This window comes from Phocoena sinus, chromosome 19 (genome assembly GCF_008692025.1).
Source record: "Phocoena sinus isolate mPhoSin1 chromosome 19, mPhoSin1.pri, whole genome shotgun sequence".
NCBI classification, from domain to species: Eukaryota; Metazoa; Chordata; class Mammalia; order Artiodactyla; family Phocoenidae; genus Phocoena; species Phocoena sinus.
The window spans coordinates 45,316,895-45,332,033 of NC_045781.1; the positions used below are offsets into that span (position 1 = coordinate 45,316,895).

At 37.6% G+C, this 15,139-nt stretch overlaps 1 protein-coding gene across 1 annotated transcript in view; it reads left to right on the plus strand.

Annotated features, from left to right (window-relative positions):
* Positions 1–15,139, plus strand: part of HYDIN (HYDIN axonemal central pair apparatus protein) — a 433,731-nt gene that overhangs the window by 90,180 nt on the left and 328,412 nt on the right. Inside the window, exons 3-5 of the mRNA XM_032613277.1 lie at positions 587–744; positions 2,515–2,640; positions 12,395–12,514. Of these exons, the coding sequence (XP_032469168.1) occupies positions 610–744; positions 2,515–2,640; positions 12,395–12,514 (381 nt within the window). The 5' untranslated portion in view covers positions 587–609. The remainder of the gene's footprint in view (positions 1–586; positions 745–2,514; positions 2,641–12,394; positions 12,515–15,139) is intronic.

Here is a 15,139-nt window from a genome sequence, read left to right on the forward strand (position 1 = left end):
AAGTATATGGAAATATATGCAAAGGGGAGATGTCATATTTCTTTGCTTTGGAGGTATTGGGTGGCTGTTTAATGCCTTGTTTATTACTATAAACTTCAAAAAATTTTTCACAAACTTCTTTTTCCACGTATCATCTCATGCTGCCTTTTTCAATTCTCTGCCTAGGTGTGAAGGTTTGAAGCCTTATATTTATTGTGTTTGAAGGGTGCCATGAGAGAGAATTGTCAAATAAGCAGATAAAGTAGCAAACTATGAAGTATAGTTATTGAGCAGTTTTTGTTTATTTATCTGGAGAAGATAAAAGTACCAAAATATAGTAACTGCTTATGTTTTCATGTCTTCCCTGAGCTTAGTCCAGAATCACTTGCTTTTTCTAAAAGCGATCCTAGACTTCGGGATAAGGCTAAATCTAGACAGATTCATGGAATAGACTCCTACAGTTAAGGCATTTGTTCCAAGCATTGGATGTATTTTTGAAAATCGCTATTTTCTAAACCTTCGTATATTGGAAAAAGCCTCAAAAAATGTGACCTGTATTCAGGAATTAACTGTATTTATTCTAAAACTATTTTTTTTTCACTCTTAGGTATACAAAGGAAATAACTAAAAATGACAAGTAGAAGTCTTGAGGAGTCCATGGGGGCTGTTCAGACGGGGCTAGTCAGAACGCTTAAAGGATTCCAAAGCAAGATTTTGCCACCCCTGAATCCGAAGGTGGTTACAGAAGAAGAAGTAAATCGAATGGTAATGTATAAGAGAATTTCAGAGTAAAATACTTAATGCAGTCTTTCTCCTCAGGAGAATGACAGTTGCTACTTGACATTCTCAGAATATCAAACAGAATTACTGGCTGATAATACCCGTTTAGTTAACATGGGTAGATTGCTGCAGAGCACAGTTACCTTTTAAAGCTTGGGGAATTTTTGAAATTATATACATCAAAGTAGAGGCTTAAATTAAATTGCTTAAGTTAATCAGTTGAACTAAGACTATGCAAGCAAATTATTAAGATTTTGTAAATATTAGCTAGAACCTTAAGAAACTGTCATTTATGTAGTTCAAAAACAGTCAAATATCAGGATTTCATAGGTGTAACATATATAATCAATTACCTGTTGATTGGCAAGAGTTATTTTTGTTTGTGTATTTGTAGAACATAATGCATTAAAATGATGACTATATAATATCTAGGAAAAATGCATAACTTTTTCTGTCCTTTATGATAGAAAACAATTACATTTTTAATGAATTCTAATGATTTGGTGAGAATTGAATTATAAACTACATGCTATGGAAATACCAATAACAATTTAAAGTGTTAAACATTGGGTTCACTGCATTTTAAAAACTAGTCTCAGGTTATTTCCAATTAGAAAAATAAAATCTATCATTTTCTTTTGTGATTGTTCTTGTTTCAGCTTTAAAGTAACTCCTTACTTTTTGCTTGTAAGAGTTTATTTTTATTTAAATCACAACACAGCTGATACCTCATAACATTTTAACATTCTAATCTGTGTTCCAATCAAAAGGAATCTTAGAAGCTATATTAGATATATGCCTTCATTTAAATGGATTCAATCACAAAAATTAAATTTGTAGGGAATTTGAAGAGCATTGATTTTAACCCAAGGCGAAATGAATCAGCTAAACTATACACCCCTGAATGTTTTAAGAAGTCTTGGCACATACTTAAGCATTATGTTGCTGCCAGTGATCATAATCTCTTTGCATATAAAGTAGCCCTAGAACAAAGTGAACATTCCAGAGCAACAATCAATAGTGATTGGTCTTGGGTAAGCCCTTGCTGGTTTATTTAAATGATAGGTTACCTTTTTTTCTCAAAACAGTAGAAAGTGTTAAAGAATTTTGTGTTCTTGTTTGGGTATGTGGATGTGACTGGCTGCTGGATCTGATGATTGACTTAGAGCTCTTTTAAAACAAGGTCTAAATGTGCTCTTACGATTTCTAAAAAGTTCAAACTCGTTCCTAAGCAGCACAGTCATACTTCCCAGATCCTTTACTTTATAAGATTTCTCTTTAACCTGATATAACATGATAAACACCCAAAAGCTTTACTTGCATGTTGTAACTTCATTTGAGAAATAGAAATATTTCAAGGAGGATTAGCCTCCTTAGCTCTGAAGCCCTTAAGTGATTTTAGAAACCTAGAGTTTTATGCTCTTCTGAGCATAATGTTAAGCTCTTTGGTCATGTTCCCGTGCAATTTCTTGCCCTTCCTCTCCCCCACCCCAGGTTCTTTTGTGTGATTCCTTCAAAATCATAAGGAAACAGCAACCACATATCCTTTCAAATTATTGTGCAAAGAGCTCAGAAGTGCACGGGTACTTCGCTTGTATTATTCAGTTATTTTAAACGTTTTATAGGGGAACTTAGTGGCATTCCAGAATTATCCTGAAAGCTGCAAACACAAATTATTCATTACTGGCACTTATGAAAGCACTTTTTCAGTATTACCATTTATGAATCTTTGGCTCCTGTTGCTTTAAATTCTAGCTGACTCCCTCAGAGTTCCTGAAGGAAATGTCCCTCACCACAGAGCAGAGACTGGCCAATACACGTGTGATGTGCCGACCACAGATCACTGAACTTTTAGATATGAGGGAAACAACACATCAAAAGGTAGCTGCTTTCTGTCATACTTGCATATAAAGTAGGTCCTGGAATAATGTGAATATTCTAGAACAATAAGAACTAAGCAGTACTTATTGTTCCTGGGCTACCTAGTCCCTTATTGGGTTTGTTTTATGTATTCTTTTTCTACCTCTGTTGATCTTGATATCTATAATTTGATACAAAAAGAATTACACAATACAATAACTTTTAAAAAATATTTATTTATTATTTTTATTTATTTATTTTTGGCTGTGCTGGGTCTTAGTTGTGTCATGCGGACTCTTAGTTGTGGCATGCATGTGGGATCTAGTTCCCCAACCAGGGATCGAACCTGGGCCCCCTGCATTGGGAGCATGGAGTCTTACCCACTGGACCACCAGGGAAGTCCTCAACTAACTTTTGACTAGTCACATTTCTTCCTTAGCTACTTCTGGACACCATTGTTTACAGATTAGGAGTAATCCCAAGAATTATATTAGCCAAGCCCAATTAGGTTGTCCTCCTAGTGTAAGAAATCCCTCCTTACCTGAGCTGTCATAACTAGAAAGGAAGAAGGAGGAACTGTTTGTTAAAATAGGCATTTTTGTCTATTCTGGCTGATTTCCAATAACAAATGTATCCTTTTAGTCTCTAAAGAATAGCTATTTTAACATGTTTCTGTATTCTCATGTAAACCATACATTCCAGGCTTTAGGAGTATATGTTTTATAAAGTAGTTCTTATTTCCTACATTTTAATTAATTTCTTGAGTTATATGCTTCACTTTTTTGCACAAATTATGGTATGAGCCTCCATCAGTTAAACTGCTGGAGATTAGCCTCCTCTCAAAGGGTTCCCAGCTATTCCTGAGGGTTTTTCAGAGTGATTTCCCACAAGACAAGTGAGTCCCTCAGGCTCTTTTGCTCTCCTTGGCATGCCATTGCCACCCCATAAAATTTGCTCTTCTTCTGAGCACTTCTAGCTTTAGCTATTCGTTGTTTCCTCTCTTTCCCATAACACCCTCTAACTTTGAGAGCAGGGAACACAGCTTTCTCCAAAGCTAATTCATCCTAATTAAGGGCTAACTGCTCCTTTCCCAGAGCATAACTAAGACCAGACTATGTGTATTGTTCTGTGTGTACTGCTTGTGTGTGCGTTTTAATGTATTTTGATTCCTGCTATGAAGGATGAAGAAATTAGCGTACCACATCTCATCTTCTTGCCTCTGTCCTCTGTCAACTCAGTCAGTTATTTTTTACTTTGTTTTCCGGAGTTTCATTTGTTTTTTGGTAGATAGTCATACTCTTCTCATTTCCTCCAGAAGAGATTATGGAAACTATATTTCCTTGATTTTATAAATTTGATAATATTTGCCTATTGCCTTTATAGGTGAACTGCAGGTTTGTTAGATGTAAAATTCTTGGGTCACACATTTTCCCCATAAGAGATTTGCAGGCATTTTCTTCACTACCTTCTGGCTTTAAATGACGATATGCGGAAGTATGCAGCCTAATATTTTAGCTTGTATGCCCAAAGATTGTTTATTCTTATTTGATGCCCAGTGATTTTATTAGGATGTGACTAAATTTTTCCTAAGACACTGCGTACCATTATTTTATTTTTAGAAAGTTTTTCTTGAATTATCAAGTATTTGTTCATGCCATTTTTGTTTTTATGCTTTTTAGAAATATCAATTGTGAACATGCTGGATCTTCTTTGTCTGCCCTTCTACACCTTGCATTTCCTCCCTCATCCATCTTAAACTTTCTGTTCATTCCCATTTCATTGTAATTACATTCATCAACTTATCCTCTGTATCCCTTACTTTGAGTTGTGTGTGTGTGTGTTTCTCTTAAAATTCATTCTTAAGCTTGACCAGTTCAACGCACCTGGGTTGTCTCACAGCATTTTACAGTTAGTTTCTTTTTTTGTACTTTTTAATTCACTTGTGTCTCAGATATCACTCTTCTTTGGCTTTCTTCCTACTTAACTGGTTGCTTTTTTCTTATTTGTTGGATCTTTCTCCTCTTCCTGTTGGCTAAATATTGGAGTTCCCCAGTACTTGGTCCTTAAACTTCTTTCTCTTCTGAACTCATTCCTTAGGTGACTCCTTCCAGGAACAAGGCTTTAAATTTCACCTTTTAAGTGATTGCTTTCATAATTATATCTCCTGCTATGGCCTAGCCCCTGAACCCTGGATCATATATTCAGCTCAATGTGTGATTGGCAGCTCAAACTTAAAATCCTTAAGAGCTAATTTTTGCATTACATTCTTTCCCTAAAGGCATGATCTTTCCTCTTTTGTCTTTCCTCCCTCCACCATGTAATACCCCCATTTATCTATTTTCTCAGGCCAAAAACCTTGGTGTTATCTCTGATGCCTCTGTTTTTCTCACGTCTTATATGAAATCCAAAACAAGGGCTAATAATCACAAATATGTCTTTAATCCAACCACTTCTCACCACCTCCACCACTGCCATCCCAGTTCAACCCACCATCATCTAGACTCCTGAAATAGCCTCCCTGTTTCCAACTCATCGCCCCGTTACCAATTCTCCACAAAGAAGTAAGAGTGGTTTTTATTTTATTATTTATTTAAAATATTTATTTATTTATTTATTTATGGCTGTGTTGAGTCTCCGTTGCATGCGGGCTTTCTCTAGTTTGAGTGAGCGGGGGCTACTCTTCGTTGCGTTGCGCAGGCTTCTCACTGTGGTGGCTTCTCTTGTTGCAGAACATGGGCTCTAGGTGCGCGGGCTTCAGTAGTTGTGGCTCGCGGGGTCAGTAGTTGTGGCGCACGGGCTTTGTTGCTCTGTGGCATGTAGGATCTTCCCGGACCAGGGCTTGAACCCATGTCCCCTGCATTGGCAGGCAGATTCTTAACCACTGCGCCATCAGGGAAGTCCCAAGAGTGGTTTTTAAAAATATAAATCAGAACATGTTACTTCTGTGCTGAAAACCACCTAGTAGCTTCCTGTTACCCTCATAGTTATAAGTTCCTGCATTATCTGATCCTGAGTCCTTCATAGTCTTTTCCTTCCTCTCTCCCCCAGCTCATTCTCCTCTAGCTGCTCTCCCCTCTTGCTGCTCTTCAAACACTCAAGGATAATTCTCACCCTAGGGCCTTTGCATTTGTTATTCCTTCTAACTGGAATGCTGTTCTCTCAGATCTTTGCGTGACTTGCTTCAGATCATTTCCTCAGAGAGGCCATGCCTTGGCTACCTATCATAAAGAGCAACCATCCCCCATTCACTCTGTCTCCTTGTCCTACTTTGGTTTTCTTCATAGACTTATCACTGCCTGACCTCATATTATGTATTTCTTTTTTAAAAAAAATATTTATTTATTTACGTGGCTGTGCTGAGTCTTAGTTGAGGCCCATGGGATTTTCGTTGCCGTGTGTGGGATCTTTAATTACGGCATACAGGATCTAGTTCCCTGACTAGTGATTGAACCTGGGCCTCCTGCATTGGGAGTGTGGAGTCTTAGCCCCTGGACCACCAGGGAAGTCCCTATTTCTTTATTTTTTATCCATTTCCTTAAGCATTTCAGCTTCATGAGGCAGGGGCTTTATTGGCTTTGTTCACTACTGTATGCTCAACATATGGAAAATATTAGAAACTCAATTAGCATTTATTGAATGAACACATGAATTTTTCATCTCTTTGTCATTGTGATTATTATTATCACTCATCTTTGAAATAAAGAAGGGAATTCTTCCTGGACTTGCTGTTTGCAGGTAGTTAATGTTGAGGCGGGGCTCGGTAGGGTCACAGACCAGCAGGAATTCTCCATGATTCTAAGGGCAGCTCTTTATGAAAGCAAATCATATGTATGTGTTTATTTGGAAGGGAAATGAGAGGAAGGGAGGAGGAGTAACTGAGTTGTGTTAGCCTTTTCTTCTCCCCAGAGTTCTAACTTAGGGATTCTTATGATTCTTTTTTTTTTTCTTATGATTCTTTTACCCTGTCTAAATGATGGACTCTTCCTATAAATATGCATTTTGTGTATTTTCCATGCAATTGTCAGTAGTTCAGTGTAGATCTTCTTTAATTTCTGTCGATAATGGTTTGTAGTTTTTCCAGGTAAAGTTCTTGCACATCTTCCATTGGATTTATTCCTATGTATTTTATGTTTTAGGATGTGATTTTAAATGATATTGTTTATAAATTCCATTTCCTAAATGTTCATTGCTAGTACAAAGAAATATAATTGATTTTTTATGTTGACCTTGTACTCAGTGACCTTGATAAATCACTTGTTAATTCTAATTTATCTATAGGTTATTTTGAATTTTCTAAATAAACAAGTTTTTGTTCTGGGGAAAATGTCAGTTTTGTTCTTGATCAAAACTTCTAGTGTTAAAATAACCTTCTATTTCTGAGATAGACTCAACTTGGTCATGTATTATCTTTTTTATATATTGTAGGTTTCAGTTTGCTAATGATTTGCTTTTTTTTTTTGATCTATGGTTCATAACCTATAATTTTCCTCTCTCTTACTGTCTTTCTCAAATATATGAAAGTTATGCTAACAACATCATCATTAAATGGAAGACATTTAATTTTTTGTTTTTCTTTTTCATTGTAGTTTACTATAGGACATTATAGTTCCCTGTGCTATGCCGTAGGACCTTGTTGTTTATCTATTTTATATATAGTAGTTTGTATCTGCTAATCCCAAACTCCTACTTTCTCCCTTTCCCACCCTCTTTCCCCTTTGGTAACCATAAGTTTGTTTTCTATGTCTGTGAGTCTGTTTCTGTTTCATAAATAAGTTCATTTCTGTCATATTTTAGATTCCACATGTAAGTGATATCATATGGTATTTGTCCTTCTCACTTACTTTACTTAGTATGATAACCTCTAGGTCCATTCATGTTGCTACAAATGGCATTATTTCATTCTTTTTTATGGCTGAGTAGTATTACATTGTGTATATATACCATGTCTTCTTTAGCCACTCATCTGTCAATGGACATTTAGGTTGTTTCCATGTCTTGGCTATTGTAAGTAGAGCTGCTATGAACATTGGGGTGCATGTATCTTTTCAAATTAAAGTTTTATCCAGATATATGCCTAGGAGTGGTATTGCAGGATCATATGGTAACTCTGTTTTTAGTTTTTTTTAAAGAACCTCCATACTGTTCTCCGCAGTGGCTGCACCAATTTACATTCCCACCAACAGTGTAGAAGATTCCTTTTTCTCCACACTGTCTCCGCCATTTGTTATTTGTAGACTTTTAATGATGGCCATTCTGACCACTGTGAGGTGGTAACTCATTGTGGTTTTGGTTTGCATAATTAGTGCTGTTGAGCACTTTTTCATGTGCCTATTGGTTATCTGTATCTCTTCTTTGGAGAAATGTCTATTTAGATCTTCTGCCCATTCTTTGATTATTTCTTTTCTTGTTATTGAGTTGTATGAGCTATTTGTATATTTTGGAAATTAAGCCCTTGTCTGTTGAATCATTTGTAGATAATTTCTCCCAGTCTGTAGGTTGTCTTTTCATTTTGTTTATCATTTCCTTTACTGTGCAAAAGCTTATAAGTTTGATTAGCTCCCATTTGTTTATTTTTGCTTTTATTTCTGTTGCCTTGGGAGACTGACCTATGAAAATATTGGTACGATTTATGTCAGAGAATGTTTTTCCTATGGTCTCTTCTAGGAGTTTTATGGTGTCATGTCTTATGCTTAAGTCTTTAAACCATTTTGAGTTTATTTTTGTGTATGGTGTAAGGGTGTGTTCTAACGTCATTGATTTACATGTGGCTGTCCAGCTTTCCCAGCACTGCTTGCTGAAGAGACTGTCTTTTCTCCATTGTGTATTCTTACCTCCTTTGTCAAAGATTAATTGACCATAAGTGTGTGGGTTTATTTCTGAGCTCTCTGTTCTGTTCCATTGATCCATATGTCTGTCTTTGTACCAAAACCTTGCTGTTTTGATTACTGTAGCTTTGTAGTATTGTCTGAAGTCTGGTAGGGTTATGCCTCTAGCTTTTTTCTTTTTCCTCAGTATTGCTTTGGCAATTCTGGGTCTTTTATGGTTCCATATAAATTTTAGGATTAATTGATCTAGTTCTGTGAAAAATGTCATAGGTAATTTGATAGGGATCACATTAAATCTGTAGATTGCTTTGGGTAGTATGGGCATTTTAACAGTTTAATTCTTCCAAACCAAGAGCATGAGCTATCTTTCCATTTCTTTGAATCATCTTCGGTTTCTTTTATAAATGTTTTATAGTTCTCAGCATATGCCTTTCATCTGCTTCATCAGGTTTATTTGTATTTTGTATGTGATTTTAAAAACATTATTTATTTATTTATTTATGGCTGCATTGGGTCTTCATTGCTGCGTGTGGGCTTTCTCTAGTTGCGGCGAGTGGGGGCTACTCTTCCTTTGGTGCGCTGGCTTTTCATTGTGGTGGCTTCTCTTGTTATGGAGCATGGGCTCTAGGCACGTGGGCTTCAGTAGTTGTGGCTCGTGGGCTCTAGAGGGCAGGCTCAGTAGTTGTGGTGCACAGGCTTAGTTGCTCCATGGCATGTGGGATCTTCCTGGACCAGGGATCGAACCTGTGTCCCCTGCATTGGCAGGCAGTTTCTTATCTACTGTGCCACCAGGGAAGCCCATATGTGATTTTAAAGTGAATTGTTTTTTACTTTCCCTTTCCAGTATTTCATTGTTAGTGTAAAGAAATGCAGCAGATTTCTGTATGTTAATCTTGTATCCTGCTACCTTGCTGAATTTACTTATCAGTTCTAGTAGTTTTTGTGTGGAGTCTTTGGAGTTTTCTATATACAGTATCATGTCATCTGCATATAATGACAGTTTTACCTCTTCCAATGTGGACAAATTTTATTTCTTTTTCTTATCTGATTGCTATGGCTAGGCCTTCCAATATTATGTTGAATAGAATTGGTGACAGTGAGCATCCTTGTCTTGTTCCAGGTTTTAGTGGGAAGGCTTTCGGCTTTTCACTGTTGAGTGTTATGTTGGCTGTGGGTTTATCATAAATAGCTTTTATTATGTTGAGATATGTTCCCTGTATACCCACTTTGGTAAGAGTTTTTTTTAATCATGAATGGATGTTGAATTTTATCATATGTTTTTTCTGCATCTATTGAGATGATCATGTGGTTTTTGTCTTTTCTTTTGTTGATGTGGTATATCACATTGATTGATTTGCTTATCCTTGTGACCCTGGGATGAATCCAACTTGATCGTGGTGTGTGATCTTTTTTTACGTGTTGTTAGATTTGGCTTGTAATTGACTTGTAATTTTCTTTTTTGGTATTGTCTTTGTCTGGTTTTGGTATCAGGGCAATGGTGGCTTCATGGGATGACTTTGGGAGTGTTCTTTCCTCTTCAGTCTTTTGGAAGAGTTTGATATAAGAGTTTTGGTGTAAGTTCTTTGTGCGTTTGGTAGAATTCCCTAGTGAAGCCATCTGGTCCTGGACTTTCGTTTGCAGGGAGTTTTTAAATTACAGGTTCTATTTCATCTCTAGTGATTGGTCTGTTCAAATTATCTATTCCTTCTTGATTCAGTTTTGGTGGGCTGTATGTTTCTAGAAACTTACCCATTTATTCTAGGTTGTCCAATTTGTTGGCATATAATTGTTCATAGTATTCTCTTATGGTTTTTTGCATTTCTGTGGTATTGGTTGTTATTTCTCCTCTTTCATTTCTTATTTTGTTTATGTGAGTCTTCTCTTTTCTTCTTGGTGAACCTGAACAGAGGTTTGTTGATTTTGTTTATCCTTTAAATAAAACAGCTCTTGGTTTTATTGGTTTTTTTCTACTTTCTAAAAATCCCTATTTTATTTATTTCCTTTCTGATCTTTATTATTCCCTTCTTTCTGCTCACTTTAGGTTTTGTTTGTTCTTTTTCTGATTCTTTTAGGTGGTAGGTTAGGTTGTTTATTTGAGATTTTTCTTGTTTTTTACGGGAAGGCCTATATTGCTATGAACTTCCCTCTTAGGACTGCTTTTGCTCTGCTCTCTCTCTGTTCTGCCTGTTGCAAACTGACTGCTGCACTCTCCTCCGAGCCTCTGAAGCTTCCTTTCTGTCCCAGCTGATCACCACGCCAGTGAAGGGGCTTCCCAGGATGAGGGAACCTTTCCTCTTTCACAGCTCCCTCCCAGGGGCGCAGGTCCTGTCCTGATTCATTTATTTTTTTTCTTTCATCCTACCTGGTTATGTGGTAATCTTTCTTGCTATTTTGGTTTTATGATCTTCTGCCAGCACTGAGCAGGTATTCTGTGAGAATTATTCCACATGTAGATGTACTTTTGATGTATTTGTGAGAGGAGGTAAGCTCCTCATCCTTCTATTCTGTCATCTTGATTTGGCGACCCCTAATTTTTTGTCTTTCTTTCCTTTGGGAGAGTTCCTATAATGTTTGAGTTGTATTTTCTTTAAATGGCAGCGCCATACTTAAAAAAAAATTAATTAATTTATTTATTTTTGGCTGTGTTGGGTCTTCGTTGCTGCACGTGGGCTTTCTCTAGTTGTGGCGAGTGGGGGCTACTCTTCATTGTGGTGCATGGGCTCCTCACTGTGGTGGCTTCTCCTTTTGCAGAGCATGGGCTCTAGGGCACATGGGCTTCAGTAGTTGTGGCACATGGGCTTCAGTAGTTGTGGCTCATGGGCTCTAGCGCGCAGGCTCAGTAGTTGTGGCGCACAGGCTTAGTTGCTCCGCGGCATGTGGGATCTTTCTGGACCAGGGCTCGAACCCGTGTCCTCTGCACTGGCAGGTGGATTCTTAACCACTGTGCCACCAGGGAAGCCCCAAGTTGTATTTTCTTTAAATGTTTGCCAGAATTTGCTTGTAGAGATATTTGGGCCAGAGTTTTATCCATGAAAAGTTTTTACTTTACAGATTCAGTTTCTCTAATAGTTAGGGAACACTTCATATTTTCTATTTCTTTTTGTGCTAGTTTTTACAAATTGTATTTTTCTAGGAATTTATAATTTTAATCTAAATTTTCGCATTTGTTATCGTTTTACTTAGTTTGGGTTATGTAGTAATGTTCCTATTTTTTATAATTGGCTGTGTCTTCTTTTCTTGATCAGATTCAGGTATTTTATTATTTTTATTAGTCTTTAAAGACTCAACTTTTGGCTTTGTTGATTCTGTGGGACAGTTACCTTGTATTTCATTAATTTCTGCTGTTTTTGTTGTGTCATTTTTGGTTTTTTGTTTGGGTTTTAATGTGTTTTTTATGTTTGCTATTGTTGTTCTAAATTATTGAGGTGGATACTTACATCTTCAATCTCCAAACTCTCTGCTGAGGTGCACCCAGGATACAACCATGAACTCAACACGGCATCGTGGGGTATTCTGAATTTTTAAGGGAAACATGGCAGTACTCAAAACCTGTTGGATACTACATAAGCTACTAGCTTGAGATAATTCAGTTTTACCATTAGATAATACTGTCTTGTTAATCCCTCAGTGCCTCCAAACAGGTTTTTGTTGATACAGCTTTTCTTCTTATTCTCATAGGGGAGTTGGTTCAAATTACCTTATTCACCATTACTGGAAATGGAAGTTTTGAGTTGTTGTTCTAACTAGCCTATTTTTTAAATTGAGGACCAAAACCTAGAAGTTGATGACGATAACCTTACTGATTATAATAGTGTTTATAGTACTTTCCCCTTTTTGAATGTTTCCTTTGTTCTTGGTGTTAATATTCATAGGTATATGTAGTAATTTCTTATCTTCCCCGGTTGTTTCTGCCATTGTGTGACTATATGATTTTCTTTTTTCAACTGCAGTTTCCAGGAATTGACCTGGATCAGGCCTTATTCCAGCCCTTTCCGTCAGAAATTGTATTTCAGAACTACACTCCCTGTGAAGTCTATGAAGTTCCACTAGTTTTGAGGAACAATGACATAGTGAGTATGTTTGCTGGGATGACTGTACCTTTCATGGATATATAAGAAGGGATTAGATAAAATGGGATCCTGTAGGGTCTTAGATAAACTCTTGAACTTGATAGGCCTAGGAAGGCAGATAAAAACATGCCCTTTGACTATAAGCTTAATGAAGACAAAACTGTGTCGGTTGGTTTGTTGCTAAATGCTCAGTCCCAGGGCAGTACCCAACAACTGGTAAACTCCCAGTGTGTGCACTGACATTTTGTTGAATAAGAGATTGGCTAGATCAGTGTCATGAAGTTCTCATGAGTGACCATTTGGGCTAGGTTTTCATTTAATACAAGATGATTACTGTTCATGTTTACATGCTCCACGTTAGAGCCACTATTTCCCCAACTGAAGGTATCGACTCTACTCATATGAATTGCAGTTGTTGAGCCAATGCATTTAGATTCTGCAAATTGTATTAAAAAAAAAACAAAACAAAAAAGAAGATCCCCTTTTCTCTTTTCCATCTCCTCCCTTCTACCTCAGATAGCCTTCAGATTTTGTTCACAGATAGTTTTGGATGGCTTCTCCCACTGTCTGTACCTTGTTGCTTTGTGCTTGCAACTGAGGATTTCTTCTCCATCCTTATGCCTTTTCTTTCAGAGATATATTAGGGTATATTTCAAGAAAGAGTATTAAATGACTGAAGAGTTCCTTGACACGTAACAATAAGGAAAGGAAGAATAATGCAGAAGGTCAGCATGAAGCACAGTTAAGTGTGAAAAGTAATCAGGTAGGAAGGAAGGCATTAGAGAGATGCTAAGCATCAGGTGTTAAGGACAAGTAGAAATACTTATGGGAGTCTTAGAATGTTGAGACAAAAATTCTAGCTATAATAAAGTAGGGAAAATAAGTGAAGACTATGCAAGAATTCAAGGCAAATGGGAAGACTTGCAGTTATATTCAGTACAGTAGCTCATTAAAGGAATCAGTGATGCCTTTCAGAGATCAATGGGGTGATTTAGTGACAGCAAAGTCAGACTTTGGAGAAAATGGAACATTTAGTTCTCGCTGAAGGCGTGTTAGCAAGAGAAGCTCATGGGTTGGAAGCTAAAAGGTAGGCAGAGAGAAGAAAAAAACCCCGAGGTGTTCAGGGTTATGTTCCTAGACCTCAGGAAGAGGTGAGTTACATAGACATTAGAACTCTCTCTTTTCATGCAGGGCTGCCAACCAATTTAGTTTCTCACTTCGAGTTCTTGTTTTCCCTTTCTCCGTTACTTTTTGACTCTTGTTCAAGTTTTTTTAGGCTATTAAAGGCAGAGAGGAGCTAGTCCAAAGGGTACTTTGGGTACTCCTCCCCAGCCATAAGCAAGAAATGCTTGTCACTGAGTGTGTATGAGCACGTCAAGGATAAGAGGCATGTGTGAGTCTTGTCTGCCAAAGGGCATTCAGTTGTCATGTATAAAACCCACACTTCTTGGTAAGATGCTGCTAGAGTATTGGATCCCATGAAAGGAAGGTCCTCATCTAAGGAAAGTTCAACTATCAACAAGAAGACAGATTCTGTAGGCTAGGCGGGCTTGTTCTGGGTGAGTTACTCCCAGGACCTTCATACGAGGTGGCTGATGTAAGCCTGCTTCTCTACTTCCTGGTTCATGGATATGCAAGGAACCACTGAGATACATTTGGGGCACTGAGAAACGCTTTCTGTGTCGTTTACCTTTTATTTGCTTCCTGAGTGCCATGGAGTGCAAAAGACAGAGCCTGTTTGGTCTTTGTTTCTCTACCTCTCTCAAACACACAAGTTGAAAGTAAGCCATGAACACTCGACAAGCCACAACACAATTCACTTGGGGTACAATTATAAACACCCAGACTCCAGAGTCAGACTAATCTGGGTTCAGATTCTAGGTGAACTGTCTCCCAGATGTAGACTTTGGGCAAGTCACTTCACTTCTCCAAGCTATGGGGATAAGAATAGCACCCATTTCAATAGGTTGTTTGGAATATTAAATGAGATAATGGATGTAAAGTACTCAGCTCAGTGTCTGTCCTATAATAAGCACTAAAGCAGTGTTACTATTCTTCTTCTTCTTAGTGTTGCTGTTGTTTTCCTTTCTAGTTTTTAATCCACAGTTAGGCTCTTACTAAAGTATTCCCAGCAAGCTTATATGGCATCATTCAACACATCATAAACACCACTGCACATTTCTCTTACCAGCAAAGCCAATTCTATTCCTACCAGATATGTACACATCTCTTTCTTACCTCCCCACTCTCTAGTCTTTAGATCTGTCTGAATTCTCTCTGCATTTCTTCTTCCCTTCTGCATCTGGGTTTCAGCTTTGAGAGGTTGTGGGAGTTCCTGTTTCCTCATATTTCACCTGAGACTCCTAGGACATACTTAACTATAGTTAACTTTCTTCTGCCCTCTTTGAGTTTTTAAAAAAACAATCCTCTCCCATTCCTGTGTCTCTAGAACCTCCACCCCTGACCACCCCCCTTCTCACAGTTACATTTCTTTTTAGAAATATGTACTCTGGATGAGGCAAGCAGAGCAGAGGAATAAGACTGTAAAAGGATGGGACTGTTTGAAGCCGCTCTGAGACTGGCCTTGGGGATTGTACTGCCCTCTGTGTTCTTGCTTCACAGTGG